Genomic DNA, 17,061 nt, shown 5'->3' with positions numbered 1-17,061 from the left:
GACCCAGTGCCAGAACGTAGTCCTCTGTTTACATTATCTCCGTCGCCTTAGAAGTGAGCTGTGCGCCTCACTTCTCTGGATCTCCCCCTGGACCCTGACTGCCTTCCTCGATCCTCGACTTCCCTCGTTTTTGTACCCGGACCTCAGGACGCCTCCCTCCAGCCCCCCACGGACCTCGCTTGGATCACGGACCTCTTTTGCCCAGCCCCTTTGGACTTGTTTGCCTCTACAACCAACACACACTTGCAACCACCTCTGGTAAATACTATCTGGTTAATTCCTGCACATAATCTGGCATGCACACACATAGTAGCATACGCACTCCACTCACTCATCAAGAGCTCAATAAATCCTGTTGAGCGAGACTTCCTGTGTTGTGCCGTCTCCTTCCCCCTTGTCGTACACAACAGATACACCTCTAGTAAATACACATTTACAAAATTGTTCATATCTGCGGTGCAGCTATTATATGTAAAAAATGTTATTTCTTCTAAAAATTTGGTAGGTGCGGCCTAAATAACGGTGCGCTCTTTAGCCCGAAAAGTACAGTAGTTATGAAAATGTTCGATTTATAATTATGGATTTGCAAAAATGTGTCAATTAACCGCAATAAACGAGTGATGACTGTACAATGAACTCATCAGCCGTATAAAGACCCACGCAGCAGACGACCCAGTGCCAGAACGTAGTTCTCTGTTTACATTATCTCCGTCGCCTTAGAAGTGAGCTGTGCGCCTCACTTCTCTGGATCTCCCCCTGGACCCTGACTGCCTTCCTCGATCCTCGACTTCCCTCGTTTTTGTACCCGGACCTCAGGACGCCTCCCTCCAGCCCCCCACGGACCTCGCTTGGATCACGGACCTCTTTTGCCCAGCCCCTTTGGACTTGTTTGCCTCTACAACCAACACACTTGCAACAACCTCTGGTTAATTCCTGCACATAATCTGGCATGCACACACATAGTAGCATACACACTCCACTCACTCATCAAAAGCTCAATAAATCCTGTTGAGCGAGACTTCCTGTGTCGTGCCGTCTCCTTCCCCCTTGTCGTACATAACAGATACACCTCTAGTAAATACACATTTACAAAATTGTTCATATCTGCAGCTATTGTATTCAAAAATGTTTATTTCTTCTAAAATTTGGTGAGTGCGGCCTATATAACCGTGCGCTCTTTAGCCCGAAAAGTACAGTAGTTATGAAAATGTTCGATTTATAATTACGGATTTGCAAAAATGTGTCAATTAACCGCAATAAACGAGTGATGACTGTACAATGAACTCATCAGCCGTATAAAGACCCACGCAGCAGACGACCCAGTGCCAGAACGTAGTTCTCTGTTTACATTATCTCCGTCGCCTTAGAAGTGAGCTGTGCGCCTCACTTCTCTGGATCTCCCCCTGGACCCTGACTGCCTTCCTTGATCCTCGACTTCCCTCGTTTTTGTACCCGGACCTCAGGACGCCTCCCTCCAGCCCCCACGGACCTCGCTTGGATCACGGACCTCTTTTGCCCAGCCCCTTTGGACTTGTTTGCCTCTACAACCAACACACTTGCAACAACCTCTGGTAAATACTATCTGGTTAATTCCTGCACATAATCTGGCATGCACACACATAGTAGCATACACACTCCACTCACTCATCAAAAGCTCAATAAATCCTGTTGAGCGAGACTTCCTGTGTCGTGCCGTCTCCTTCCCCCTTGTCATACATAACAGATACACCTCTAGTAAATACACATTTACAAAATTGTTCATATCTGCAGCTATTGTATTCAAAAATGTTTATTTCTTCTAAAATTTGGTGAGTGCGGCCTAAATAACGGTGCGCTCTTTAGCCCGAAAAGTACAGTAGTTATGAAAATATTCGATTTATAATTACGGATTTGCAAAAATGTGTCAATTAACCGCAATAAACGAGTGATGACTGTACAATGAACTCATCAGCCGTGTTTATGCTGACCGAGCAGTTTGTTTTTTACCACTTTGGTTCCGTTGCTGCCGTGCTGTGCAAAAATACTTGTTAGTAAATGATCACGTGACAGGTCAAAGACAGGTACATTTTCTATGAGCAAAATTTTTTCCACTGCTTTTCGTGCTTGGAACCACCGACAGTCCTCCTCAGCTTTCATATTATTCAACTGATTCCCCGGGTGGATTCTCAGATGTCCCTTATACAAACTTGTCACTCCACACTGTGGAGTTCAGGCGTCTGAGTCCGGCGTTGGAGATGCTGACCACGTTCCGTTGGGTTTTGATCACATCAGCGCTGCAGGCGGGCGGCATGGAGCGGGGGAAGAAGACGAGGCGGGGGCTTGGCTGGAGTGACTCTGAGCTGTCAAGGTTCATTGGAGGTCTTCTCCGCATCTAACATGGTGCATGTAGCTGTGTGCTGTTATTCACACTGGTCATGTCCTGTGTTCATATCCGTGTTGTTATTCACCAGCGTTTACAGTGTGACACAGCGCAGCACTAGTGTCTATCGATTGCTTTCCCACTGGGGAGTTTTGTGGCGTCAACCACTATAAAAGAAAACCAATTTCTGTTGCTTGTTTTCCTAAATGGCCTCTGACTTGATTATGCCGAGGTGGAAGTAATTTCACGATTGATCCATACAACTGCTCTCTTGCTGCTCCTTAACAGTAAGCTGGCTTTGTGTGTGCATGTGTGTGTGTGTGTGTTCTTGTATTTCTTGTATTTGGGGACAAGTTAGGACCGAAATCATGGTCCCAATACGGAAAACCATTGCATCTAATACGGAATGTCTCATTTGCACCCTTGGTGGTGAAATCTATCAAATTTAGGGTGGTCCCTAAAAGGAGGGATTTTTCAGATTGTTTTAAAAAGTGCTCCCCTCTGGTCAACATATGAAATAACAAGTGTGTGTAAAAATTTGAAGTGCTCCCCCTTCTGGCCAACATATGTAATAACAAGTGTGTGTAAGAAACTGAAATGCGCCCCCTTTGGCCAAAAGGGGGCGCATTTCAGGGATGCTCTACCCACTACGGCATTTGTACTTTGTATTTGTACACTTTCAGGGTTGCTCTACCCCAGGGGTCGGCAACCTTTACCAGTCAAAGAGCCATTTTGACCAGTTTCACAAATTATAGAAAACAATGGGAGCCGCAAACATTTTTTGAAATTTTAAATGAAATAACACTACATACTATTTTTTTTTTGCTTTGTGCTATGTATTAACCAGGGGTCTCAGACACGCTGCCCACACCTTCATGTGGAATTTGAAAGCTGGTGCGGCACGCGGGTTTTAAATGAATGGCGCTTGTCAGCGTCATGCGTGCCGTGATGGTACAGCATATAGCACCCACTACAGCCAGCGTGCCTTATCAGCCACACGTTGTATGAAGCTTTCGCTTGCTCACGTAGGTGACAGCAAGGCATACTTGGTCAACAACCACACAGGTCACACTGATGGTGGTGGTATGAAAAAAAACAAACTTTAACACTCTTACTAATAATGCGCCACACTGTGAACCCACACCAAACAAGAATGACAAACACATTTCGGGAGAACATCTGCACCGTAACACAACATAAACACAACAGGACAAATACCCAGAATCCCATGCAGCCCTAACTCTTCCGGGATACATTATACCCCCGACCCCCACCAAACCCCGCCCACCTCAACTGACGCACAGAGAGGGGGGGCGGGGAGGGGGTTGATGTGTGAGGGAGCAGGGTTGGGGTGGGGGCGGGGTTTTGGTGGTAGAAGGGGTGTATAATGTAGCCCGGAAGAGTCGGGGCTGCATGGGATTCTGGGTGTTTGTTCTGTTGTGTTTATGTTGTGTTAAGGTGCAGATGTTCTCCCGAAATGTGTTTGTCATTCTTGTTTGGTTTTGGTTCAAAGTGTGGCGCATTTTTAGTAAGAGTGTTAAAGTTGTTTTATATGACCACCGTCAGTGTAACCTGTGTGGCTGTTGACCAAGTATGCCTTGCTGTCACGTACGTGTGCAAGCAGAACATGTATATTGTATAACAAGTGTTGGGCTGGCACGCTGTTAATACAGATTGTAGAGGGTGCCAAATGTTGTACCATCATGGCACGCCCTTATTATAGCCATAAGGGTGAAAATCGGTGAATATTAATCCCGGGAGTTTTCTGCGAGAGGCACTGAAATCCGGAAGTCTCACGGGGAAATTGGGGGGTTCAGCAAGTAAGCTGCTGAGCCGCATCAGAGTGATCAAAGAGCCGCATGCGGCTCCGGAGCCGCGGGTTGCCGACCCCTGCTCTACCCACTACGCCATTGGGACGGCATGGCGTAGTGGGTAGAGCAACCGTGCCAGAAACCTGAGAGTTGCAGGTTCGCTCCCCGCCTCTTACCATCCAAAAATCGCTGACGTTGTGTCCTTGGGCGGGACACTTCACCCTTTGCCCCCGGTGCCACTCACACCGGTGAATTGAATGATGAATGATAGGTGGTGGTCGGAGGGGCCGTTGGGGCAAATTGCAGCCATGCTTCCGTCAAGTCTACCCCAGGGCAGCTATGGCTATGAAAGTAGCTTACCACCACCAGGTGTGAATGAATGATGGGATCTACATGTAAAGCGACTTTGGGTACTTAGAAAAGCGCTATATAAATCCCAGGTATTATTATTATTAAAATGAATGAGTAAAATAAAATAAATATGTATATAGCGACATACTGTAATAACTTGAAGTAAATGGATGATATTCACTGCTGTTGTAATTGTTCTATGGTGTTGTGAATAAACTTGAAACTATAAATAATGCAGATTAAAAACCAATTACAAAAAAAAAAGAAAGAACTAAAAGAAGGTTTTTTTTCTCACAATGTGTTGACTTCTGTTTCTGTAATATTGCAATATTTTCTCGTAAAATTATTACTTTTTTAATGAAAATATTTGACTTTTTAATGCAAAACGGTGACATTTGTCATATAAAATTCGGACTTTTATCACGGTATTGCCAATTTTTTTGTTGTTCTTGTAAAATAGTGACATTTTTAAGTAAAATTATGACTTGTCATAATTTTCCAAGTAAAATTCTGATTGTTATTATAATATTGCCAACGTTTGTACGTTTTCTTATAAAATTGTGACATTTGTCGAGCAAAATTACAACTCTTTTCATAAAGTTGCACAAATGTTCAGTTTTTCTTGTAAAATTTTGACTTGCGTTGAGTAAAATGACGACTTTTATTATAATACTGCCAAAATTCTAAGTTTTTCTTGTGAAATTGTGACCTTTTTCTTGTGAAATTCCAACTCATTTTTCACAGCAAGCTTTTTTATATTTGCATAGTATGTACAGGTAAAAGCCAGTAAATTAGAATATTTTGAAAAACTTGATTTATTTCAGTAATTGCATTCAAAAGGTGTAACTTGTACATTATATTTATTCATTGCACACAGACTGATGCATTCAAATGTTTATTTCATTTAATTTTGATGATTTGAAGTGGCAACAAATGAAAATCCAAAATTCCGTGTGTCACAAAATTAGAATATTACTTAAGGCTAATACAAAAAAGGGATTTTTAGAAATGTTGGCCAACTGAAAAGTATGAAAATGAAAAATATGAGCATGTACAATACTCAATACTTGGTTGGAGCTCCTTTTGCCTCAATTACTGCGTTAATGCGGCGTGGCATGGAGTCGATGAGTTTCTGGCACTGCTCAGGTGTTATGAGAGCCCAGGTTGCTCTGATAGTGGCCTTCAACTCTTCTGCGTTTTTGGGTCTGGCATTCTGCATCTTCCTTTTCACAATACCCCACAGATTTTCTATGGGGCTAAGGTCAGGGGAGTTGGCGGGCCAATTTAGAACAGAAATACCGTGGTCCGTAAACCAGGCACGGGTAGATTTTGCGCTGTGTGCAGGCGCCAAGTCCTGTTGGAACTTGAAATCTCCATCTCCATAGAGCAGGTCAGCAGCAGGAAGCATGAAGTGCTCTAAAACTTGCTGGTAGACGGCTGCGTTGACCCTGGATCTCAGGAAACAGAGTGGACCGACACCAGCAGATGACATGGCACCCCAAACCATCACCCAACCATGCAAGTTTTGCATTTCCTTTGGAAATCGAGGTCCCAGAGTCTGGAGGAAGACAGGAGAGGCACAGGATCCACGTTGCCTGAAGTCTAGTGTAAAGTTTCCACCATTAGTGATGGTTTGGGGTGCCATGTCATCTGCTGGTGTCGGTCCACTCTGTTTCCTGAGATCCAGGGTCAACGCAGCCGTCTACCAGCAAGTTTTAGAGCACTTCATGCTTCCTGCTGCTGACCTGCTCTATGGAGATGGAGATTTCAAGTTCCAACAGGACTTGGCGCCTGCACACAGCGCAAAATCTACCCGTGCCTGGTTTACGGACCATGGTATTTCTGTTCTAAATTGGCCCGCCAACTCCCCTGACCTTAGCCCCATAGAAAATCTGTGGGGTATTGTGAAAAGGAAGATGCAGAATGCCAGACCCAAAAACGCAGAAGAGTTGAAGGCCACTATCAGAGCAACCTGGGCTCTCATAACACCTGAGCAGTGGCAGAAACTCATCGACTCCATGCCACGCCGCATTAACGCAGTAATTGAGGCAAAAGGAGCTCCAACCAAGTATTGAGTATTGTACATGCTCATATTTTTCATTTTCATACTTTTCAGTTGGCCAACATTTCTAAAAATCCCTTTTTTGTATTAGCCTTAAGTAATATTCTAATTTTGTGACACACGGAATTTTGGATTTTCATTTGTTGCCACTTCAAATCATCAAAATTAAATGAAATAAACATTTGAATGCATCAGTCTGTGTGCAATGAATAAATATAATGTACAAGTTACACCTTTTGAATGCAATTACTGAAATAAATCAAGTTTTTCAAAATATTCTAATTTACTGGCTTTTACCTGTATATAGTATTAATGTTGTAAATACAAATCTAGAAAGGGTGGTCCTAAAGAGGTGGGCATTTTTCGGAGGTCTCAAGAAGGTAACAAATACAAGAATGGATTAGTGTGTGTGTGTGTGTGCGTGTGTGTTAACATGTGTACAACTGCTTGAAAATCCTCCTATTGGAAGAAACCGATACACTCCAAACCACACACGTACAACAAATTATAAATGAACACTTCAACATCAGCTTTACATGCATAAATACGATAATATAACTTGCATATAATTCTACACATTTTTTTTAATTGCAAGATTTGAGATATGCCGAATACAACATTTGACTTTTTAATAACACTAATTTTTCAAGCACCAGGAAAGTATTGAAAGCGCTTTACTTACACATTTTGTTATGTTACAGCCTTTTTATAAAATTTTATAAATTCATTTTTGTCCTCAAAATTCTACACATAATACCCCATAATGACAGTGTGAAGGTTTTTTTTTTTTTTTTTTTTTTGCAAATGTATCACTAATAAAAACCTTAAAAATCGGCTCAATACTTTGTTGATGCACCTTTGGCAGCAAATACAGCCTCAAGTCTTTTTAAATACAATGCAGCAATGTACAGAGACATCCAATCTGATGGAGCTCGGGAGGTGCTGCAAAGAGGAATGGGCGAAAAAGCCCAACGATAGGTGTGCCAAGCTTGTTGCACCGTATTCAAAAATACTTGAGGCTGTAATTGCTGCCAAAGGTGCATCAGTTTGTCCCACATGCCAATTTGAATGTTCCCTGCATTTTAAGTATTTCCCCTAGCTCTACTTCTTCCTGCTAAGCTCTGCTTCTTCTTACTCCTCTTTGGGCCATGTTGTAGTGAGAAATTGCAAATACAGTATGTGATGGCCTACATTTGAGCTATTTGAGATAAATTAGAACCATAGCCATAACCATAAGACTGCAATCTGTCTGTGGCGGTGAGGAGTTGCGGGGGGGAGACGACGTAATAATGTATTGGTCAAATTTACATAACAATTTGCAAAAAGTGAGTAAATAGCAAAACAAATATGTTTCGAACTACAAATTAACTTTTTTTCTGTCGCTTCTTTTTGCCATTTTTTTCAATGTCGCAAAGACGAAGCAGCCTGTGAGTGCTTATAGACGGGGGAGGGGCCCACGGCAGCACCCGCTGCTCGTTGAAAAGAGCAATATGTTATTTCATGACAGTTTTCAAGTCTCTTCACTAGATTTGTTACGAGTCGCTTTTTTGACAAAGCATATCTGGAGGGTTCTGATTACTCGCTAAATATAAGTTGGCAACATCCATCCGTCCTGCTTCATCCTTTCATTCCCTGGAAGACCAGGTGTGTTATAATGCGTTAACGAGCATGGGCAGCTCGCACCAAATCTAGTCGTGTATTTAATAAACTAATAAATGCAATTTCGGTGGAAATTGCGTGTGAATGCTGAAAAGCCAAACTGAAATGTTAACAGCATGCTAGCCAGTAGAGCTGGGCCATGTGGACGAAAAAATATATCTCGATATATTTTTACTTAAACTCGATATTCAATATATACACTATATTGCCAAAATGATTTAGCCACTTGCCTTTACTCACATGTGAACTTGAAGTGCCATCCCATGGAATTGTCCAAAATGTTTTGGTATCCTGGAGCATTCAAAGTTCCTTTCACTGGAACTAAGGGGCCAAGCCCAACTCCTGAAAAACCAACCCCACACTATAATTCCTCCTCCACCAAATTTCACACTCAGCACAATGCAGTCCGAAATGTAGCGTTCTCCTGGCAACCTCCAAACCCAGACTCGTCCATCAGATTGCCAGATGGAAAAGCGTGATTCATCACTCCAGAGAAGGAGTCTCCACTGCTCTAGAGTCCAGTGGCGACGTGCTTTACACCACTGCATCCCACGCTTTGCATTGGACTTGGTGATGTACGGCTTAGATTCTGCTGCTCGGCCATGGAAACCCATTCCATGAAGCTCTCTGCGTACTGTACGCGGGCTAATTGGAAGGTCACATGAAGTTTGGAGCTCTGTAGCAACTGGCAATGCAAAGACTTTCTGCACGATGCGCTTCAGCATCCACTGGCCCCTCTCTGTCAGTTTTCGTGGCCTACCACTTGGTGGCTGACTTGCTGTTGTTCCCAAACTCTTCACTTTTCTTATAGTAAAGTTGACTTTGGAATATTTAGGAGCGAGGAAATTTCACGACTGGATTTGTTGCACAGGTGGAAATCACTGAGAGCGGCCCATTCTTTCACAAATGTTTGTAGAAACAGTCTCCAAGTCATAACAGTCTCCATGATTTTATACACCGGGCCAAGTGATTAGGACACGTGATACTCATCATTTGGATGGGTGGCCAAATACTTTTGGCAATATAGTGTATCTCGATTAGAGATGCGCGGTTTGCGGGCACAACCGCGGAGTCCGCGGATTATCCGCGGATCGGGCGGATGAAATTTAAAAAAATAAGATTTTATCCGCGTGCGGGTCGGGTCGGGCGGATCAATTAGATATTTTTTTTTTTTTTTTTTTTTTTTTTTTTTTTTTTGCGGGTGGCAGTTAAACCAATTCGGAAATATATATACATAGTTAAATGTTGTTACCCACATACGAAAAACGAGCAGGCACCTGCTGCATATGCCACAACAGAAGAAAAAAAAAGAAAAGAGATGGACACTTTTACGGAGCGGAGAAGGGACGCCTCGCCGGTGTCCGGGACCGAGGCCCCTTCCCCCGAGAGGGCCCCACCGGGAGCCGTAGCTGAGGCGATCCGCGAGAAGGGCCCGACGCATGTCCAGGGTCACTACCGCGCCCACCGCACCGACACCCCGCCTCGTCTGCCTTCGCCGCGGCCGGCGTCACGCGCAGCAGGTAAGCAGCTTACCTGCCCGCCACCCCCCGAAATTCACATTTCTATCACAATTATCATACTGTAAACATGGTAAGCTAACTTCATTAAAATTAATAGTCCTGTCAATAGCATGGAATTACAATTCAAATGTAGTTTTTTTGTAAGCCTTTCAAAAGAATTCAAAATATGAAAAATTAATGAAAATTAATTTAAGCCATCAGACACTTGAAAAGTGGCACATCACATCTCTAATGTAATCATTTTAACTTTTCAACAGAAATAGCACTGCAAAAATATTAAGGACATACTTCTGTATTTTGGTAGTTATGCTGTCAACATTTAACAAGATTTCTTCAACTTGGACTTGAAAGCATAAATAGTATAAACACTTTTAACAGTATGTCGTGCTGTGAAATACAGCCGACAGGATTGCGCACCACACAGGAAGCAAGGCCAAAGCGCATGCAGGTGCAGGAGAAGAAAGGACTTCTTTCATTTAAGGTTTGTGATAAACCATCAAACTCATTCGTTAAAAGGACTCTATAGTAATATAAAGCAAATTTTTCTGGACATTATCATGCAAGAAAAGTTTATTTTTGGGACCGCGATCACCGCGTAATGATTTTTAAAGGTTGCATTACAAACATTTAACTGTCCCATGTGATCAGCCAGTGCGATTGGAAGTCCATGCTCAATTATTGCCTCCGTAAATAAAACTTCGGCATTTATCACATCCAAAGAATCTGTTTGGGCGACGAAAAACGTTGAAAGTTTTCCACTTGTATCGCCAGCAACGGCATTAGACTTGTGTTTTTTTGTCCCAAAGTGGTCTTTTACATCGCTAATTCCTCCGTGTCCGATCGAAAAATCTTGTCTGCACAAGGTGCAATTCGCGTAGTTTTCACCCTTTTTTTTTTAAATTAAAGAAAAAACGTATTTTTTATCACTGCACCCGTAACCCGGAATAGGTTGATGAAAACCGTACGAATTACGGGAAAACCGGAGTAGTTGGCAGGTGCCTCACTAATGCCTTGCATCGTCTATATTAGATATACCGGGCGGATGGCGGGCGGATGCAGTTCTGATCAAATGTTAGATCGGGTGGATTGCGGATGGTTGACGACTTTCTGATGCGGTTGCGGATGAAATATTTGCCTATCCGCGCATCTCTAATCTCGATATATTTTTCGGTGAAAGTATGCATATAAATATATTCATTTTTGAGCGATATTCAGTGAAATTGAAGTGAATGGCAACTGTGCTGCAAACGGTCAGTGGCACTTTTATTAACCCAGTTAGTCAAGATGGGTATAAACAGCACAGAAAAGAAACAGTTTAAGTAGTACATAATTACATAACAAATAAAATAGAAAAATATTATTTCTACGTCAAATAAATAACATAGCTGTGCAAATAGTTAGAAAGGAGATTAAAGACAACGCATCCCAGCTACAACTGGGTTCTATGAACACAGATACAACTGTATCTACGACGGATACTGCAATACAAAATAGTCTCTCTCTTTTTGATGAAATAACATTAGAGGAACTATTACAGCGTGTAAGTGGGATAAAAGAAACAACATGTTTACTTGACCCACTTCCTGGGAAACTTATCAAGGAGCTTTTTGTATTATTAGGTCCATCAGTGCTAAATATTATAAACTTATCACTTTCCTCTGGCACTGTTCCCCTAGCATTCAAGAAAGCGGTTATTCATCCTCTACTCAAAAGACCTAACCTTGATCCTGACCTCATGGTAAATTACCGACCGGTGTCCCACCTTCCCTTTATTTCGAAAATCCTCGAAAAAATTAGTGTCTAACAATCTCTGTGAACCTTTTCAATCCGGTTTCAGGGCAAATCACTCTACGGAGACAGCCCTCGCAAAAATGACTAATGATCTACTGCTAACGATGGATTCTGATGCGTCATCTATGTTGCTGCTTCTTGATCTTAGCGCTGCTTTCGATACCGTCGATCATAATATTTTATTAGAGCGTATCAAAACACGTATTGGTATGTCAGACTTAGCTTTGTCGTGGTTTAACTCTTATCTTACTGACAGGATGCAATGCGTCTCCCATAATAATGTGACCTCGGACTATGTTAAGGTAACGTGCGGAGTTCCTCAGGGTTCGGTTCTTGGCCCTGCACTCTTTAGTATTTATATGCTGCCGCTAGGCGACATCATACGCAAATACGGTGTTAGCTTTCATTGCTATGCTGATGACACCCAACTCTACATGCCCCTAAAGCTGACCAACACGCCGGATTGTAGTCAGCTGGAGGCGTGTCTTAATGAAATTAAACAATGGATGTCCGCTAACTTCTTGCAACTCAACGCCAAGAAAACGGAAATGCTGATTATCGGTCCTGCTAAACACTGACATTTATTTAATAATACCACCTTAACATTTGACAACCAAACAATTACACAAGGCGAATCAGTAAAGAATCTGGGTATTATCTTCGACCCAACTCTCTCGTTTGAATCACACATTAAGAGTGTTACTAAAACGGCCTTCTTTCATCTCCGTAATATCGCTAAAATTCGTTCTATTTTATCCACTAGCGACGCTGAGATCATTATTCATGCGTTCGTTACGTCTCGTCTCGACTACTGTAACGTATTATTTTCGGGTCTCCCTATGTCTAGCATTAAAAAATTACAGTTGGTACAAAATGCGGCTGCTAGACTTTTGACAAGAACAAGAAAGTTTGATCATATTACGCCTATACTGGCTCACCTGCACTGGCTTCCTGTGCACTTAAGAAGTGACTTTAAGGTTTTACTACTTACGTATAAAATACTACACGGTCTAGCTCCGTCCTATCTTGTCGATTGCATTGTACCATATGTCCCGGCAAGAAATCTGCGTTCAAAGAACTCCGGCTTATTAGTGATTCCCAGAGCCCAAAAAAAGTCTGCGGGCTATAGAGCGTTTTCTATTCGTGCTCCAGTACTATGGAATGCCCTCCCGGTAACAATTAGAGATGCTACCTCAGTAGAAGCATTTAAGTCCCATCTTAAAACTCATTTGTATACTCTAGCCTTTAAATAGCCCCCCTGTTAGACCAGTTGATCTGCCGTTTCTTTTCTTTTCTCCTCTGCTCCCCTTTTCCTTGAGGGGGTGGGGGCACAGGTCCGGTGGCCATGGATGAAGTGCTGGCTGTCCAGAGTCGGGACCCGGGGTGGACCGCTCGCCTGTGCATCGGCTGGGAACATCTCTACGCTGCTGACCCGTCTCCGCTCGGGATGGTGTCCTGCTGGCCCCACTATGGACTGGACTCTTACTATTATGTTAGATCCACTATGGACTGGACTCTCACAATATTATGTCAGACCCACTCGACATCCATTGCTTTCGGTCTCCCCTAGAGGGGGGGGGTTACCCACATATGCGGTCCTCTCCAAGGTTTCTCATAGTCATTCACATCGACGTCCCACTTGGGTGAGTTTTTCCTTGCCCGTATGTGGGCTTTGTACCGAGGATGTCGTTGTGGCTTGTGCAGCCCTTTGAGACACTTGTGATTTAGGGCTATATAAATAAAGATTGATTGATTGATTGATTGAAATAATACAAAATGTATCAAACTCAGATAAAAATTCAAAAAAACATTTGCAGGCAGGCCCTTTGTGATTTCCCATCCTGGTTCGATGACCCGCCCTATCTTGCCTCTGATTGGCCTGTCCCTAACCAATCGTGACTCATCATAGCAAACAACCAACCAATCATGGATGTTCTTGGAAGGAGGAAGGGGAGGGGTTTAGTAGCCCATGAGAGGGAGTGAGGAGCGGGGGGAGAACAAGGAACACAACAAATAAGCGGCGTTTGGTCATTTTAACGTGAAATTAATTATGTCGATATTACGATATTTTCTTGATTCATATCTTGTTTAAAAATATATCAATATATCGCCCAGCCCTACGAGCCAGGTAATAACAAAATATGACTCTTAGATGTACACCTGTCAATGAGGAAATAAAGGCTCCGTATTTTTCGGACTATAAGTCGCTCCGGAGTATAAGTCGCACCAGCCGAAAATGCATAATAAAGAAGGAAAAATACATATATAAGTCGCATTTTTTGGGGGAAATTTATTTGATAAAATCCAACACCAAGAATAGACATTTGAAAGGCAATTTTAAATAAATAAAGAATAGTGAACAACAGGTTGAATAAGTGTACGTTATATGACGCATAAATAACCAACTGAGAACGTGCCTGGTATGTTAACGTAACATATTATGGTAAGAGTCATTCAAATAACTATAACATATAAAACATGCTATATGTTTACCAAACAATCTGTCACTCATAATCGCTAAATCCCATGAAATCTTCCTCCTCGGTGTCGCTTCTAAACAACTCTTCCAACTCCACTTCTATCGGTACGTCTAGTCTCTTACGTGAATGAGATAAATAATATTGTTTGATATTTTACGGTAATGTGTTAATAATTTCACACATAAGTCGCTCCAGAGTATAAGTCGCACCCCCCGGCCAAACTGTGAAAAAAAACCTGCGACTTATAAAATACATGCTAATGTTAGCATGCTAATAGGGAAATGACAAAATATTTTACCTTTAAAAATGTGTTAAAAAGCTAGCATGCTAATGTTAGCATCCAAAATATCAAATAACATTAGAAAGGCACATTTTGACTTTAGAATGCTTTTAATCGGTTAAGAAGTATGGTAAATGTGAACATTTAAAAAATTGACCATTCATTTCGAATGGATACAATTTACCAGAAAATGTAGAATTCCTAAACTTAAAAAAAAAAAAAAAAAAAAAAAAAAGGTAGCTCATGTGTTATGAAAGAGCCGGATTTTTTCAAGGTAGAATGGTGTGAATGGGATGAAAATGTGGTAGGAGAAGAATAATTTGAATAGTATATATGCAAAGGCTCAGCATATGTATTGTCCAGTTTGAGGACGACTACCATTTTCATAACTCAAACACAAGACGATCTGTCTTTTTCCGACCATATTCAAGAAGAAACATTCCATCCTAAATCTGCCATTTCCGCCACAGACACTTTTGTGTGCAGTTTTATTTGGCATGTGTTCAAGTTTTTGTCTTATATTTAGTAAATGTGCTATCTATTTACCTGCTCGGTGGCCTCGTGGTGAGTGAGTTGTGAGTTCAAAGACTATAAAAATGATTTGATTTGATTTTGATTTTTTATTAAGGCTCCCCATTAGCTGGTTGCCACAACAACCCACTAGTCTTCTTGGGGTCCACACACTCAATACCATTACCGCATTTTCCACACTATAAGGCGCACCGGATTATAAGGCGCACCTTCAACGAATGGCCTATTTTAAAACTTTGTTCATATATAAGGCGCACCACATTATAAGGCGCATAGAATAGACGCTACAGTAGAGGCTGGGGTTGCGAGACCTGGTGTGGCTCAATATTGGCCCATATATAAGGCGCACCGGATTATAAGGCGCACGGGATTATAAGGCGCACTGTCAGCTTTTGAGAAAATTGGAGGTTTTTAGGTGCGCCTTATAGTGCGGAAAATACGGTACAAGTAAAAGCATATAATTATAACTACACAATACAGAAACAAATAAAAGCATCAACAAGCAAACAATTTACATTCACAGAATATTAATTACCGTACAAATATAACTACATAATACAAAACCAAACAAAAATCATCAACAAGCAAACTAATTTAAAGACTCATAAAAATTGGACCCGTTGCCTCCCTGCTAGGCACTCAGCATCAAGGGTTGGAATTGGGGGTTGAATCACCAAAATGATTCCCGAGCGCGGCCACCGCTGCTGCCCACTGCTCCCCTCACCTCCCAGGGGGTGAACGTGGGGATGGGTCAAATGCAGAGGGCACTTTCACCACACCTAGTGTGTGTGTGACTATCTTTGGGACTTCAACAATAACATTGGACAATATCCGATGCTAAAGTATTTGTCGGTACAGAATGCTACAAGACTATTGATGTCATTAGGAGTTATTGATTGCCAGCTGCACAAAACTACCACCGTGGTCAATCATAAACATTGACACTAAGATTGCGTTGTTTTTTTTACCCCGCAACCAGGTCGCTTGAAAGGAAGTTGCAGAGACCAGTACTTGCCAAATCTCGCACACTACCCAGCATCCCCCAGTCCCCCCGGGTGTCCAGGCTCCATCACTCTGATCTCATTGGCGGAAGTCCCTCCCGCAGGAAGACCCCAGCCCTTGCCGGCAGCAACCCGAAGGCCTGCACGCTGCCCCCTGCAGGTAGGCACGGCATGCTGCTTGTCATTGCGTTGGCATCTTTGAAGCATGTGGCTTCCACGCACTTTGTTTGATTTGACAATGACAACGTGTCATGATCATGTTCTCGTGATAAAAGGACTCTGCAGGGGATGGAAGCGAGATACATACATACAGGTAAAAGCCAGTAAATTAGAATATTTTGAAAAACTTGATTTATTTCAGTAATTGCATTCAAAAGGTGTAACTTGTACATTATATTTATTCATTGCACACAGACTGATGCATTCAAATGTTTATTTCATTTAATTTTGATGATTTGAAGTGGCAACAAATGAAAATCCAAAATTCCGTGTGTCACAAAATTAGAATATTACTTAAGGCTAATACAAAAAAGGGATTTTTAGAAATGTTGGCCAACTGAAAAGTATGAAAATGAAAAATATGAGCATGTACAATACTCAATACTTGGTTGGAGCTCCTTTTGCCTCAATTACTGCGTTAATGCGGCGTGGCATGGAGTCGATGAGTTTCTGGCACTGCTCAGGTGTTATGAGAGCCCAGGTTGCTCTGATAGTGGCCTTCAACTCTTCTGCGTTTTTGGGTCTGGCATTCTGCATCTTCCTTTTCACAATACCCCACAGATTTTCTATGGGGCTAAGGTCAGGGGAGTTGGCGGGCCAATTTAGAAGAGAAATACCATGGTCCGTAAACCAGGCACGGGTAGATTTTGCGCTGTGTGCAGGCGCCAAGTCCTGTTGGAACTTGAAATCTCCATCTCCATAGAGCAGGTCAGCAGCAGGAAGCATGAAGTGCTCTAAAACTTGCTGGTAGACGGCTGCGTTGACCCTGGATCTCAGGAAACAGAGTGGACCGACACCAGCAGATGACATGGCACCCCAAACCATCACCCAACCATGCAAATTTTGCATTTCCTTTGGAAATCGAGGTCCCAGAGTCTGGAGGAAGACAGGAGAGGCACAGGATCAACGTTGCCTGAAGTCTAGTGTAAAGTTTCCACCATCAGTGATGGTTTGGGGTGCCATGTCATCTGCTGGTGTCGGTCCACTCTGTTTCCTG

At 42.4% G+C, this 17,061-nt stretch overlaps 1 protein-coding gene across 1 annotated transcript in view; it reads left to right on the top strand.

Moving 5' to 3' along the window:
- The window catches only part of LOC140679131 (uncharacterized), a 78,345-nt gene that overhangs the window by 49,608 nt on the left and 11,676 nt on the right, over positions 1-17,061 (top strand). Inside the window, exon 2 of the mRNA XM_072914042.1 lies at positions 15,824-16,005. Within this exon, the coding sequence (XP_072770143.1) occupies positions 15,824-16,005 (182 nt within the window). The remainder of the gene's footprint in view (positions 1-15,823; positions 16,006-17,061) is intronic.

The sequence above is a fragment of the Nerophis lumbriciformis genome, linkage group LG11 (assembly GCF_033978685.3).
Source record: "Nerophis lumbriciformis linkage group LG11, RoL_Nlum_v2.1, whole genome shotgun sequence".
In the NCBI taxonomy this organism is placed as follows: domain Eukaryota; kingdom Metazoa; phylum Chordata; class Actinopteri; order Syngnathiformes; family Syngnathidae; genus Nerophis; species Nerophis lumbriciformis.
This window is presented reverse-complemented; position numbering and strand designations above follow the sequence as displayed.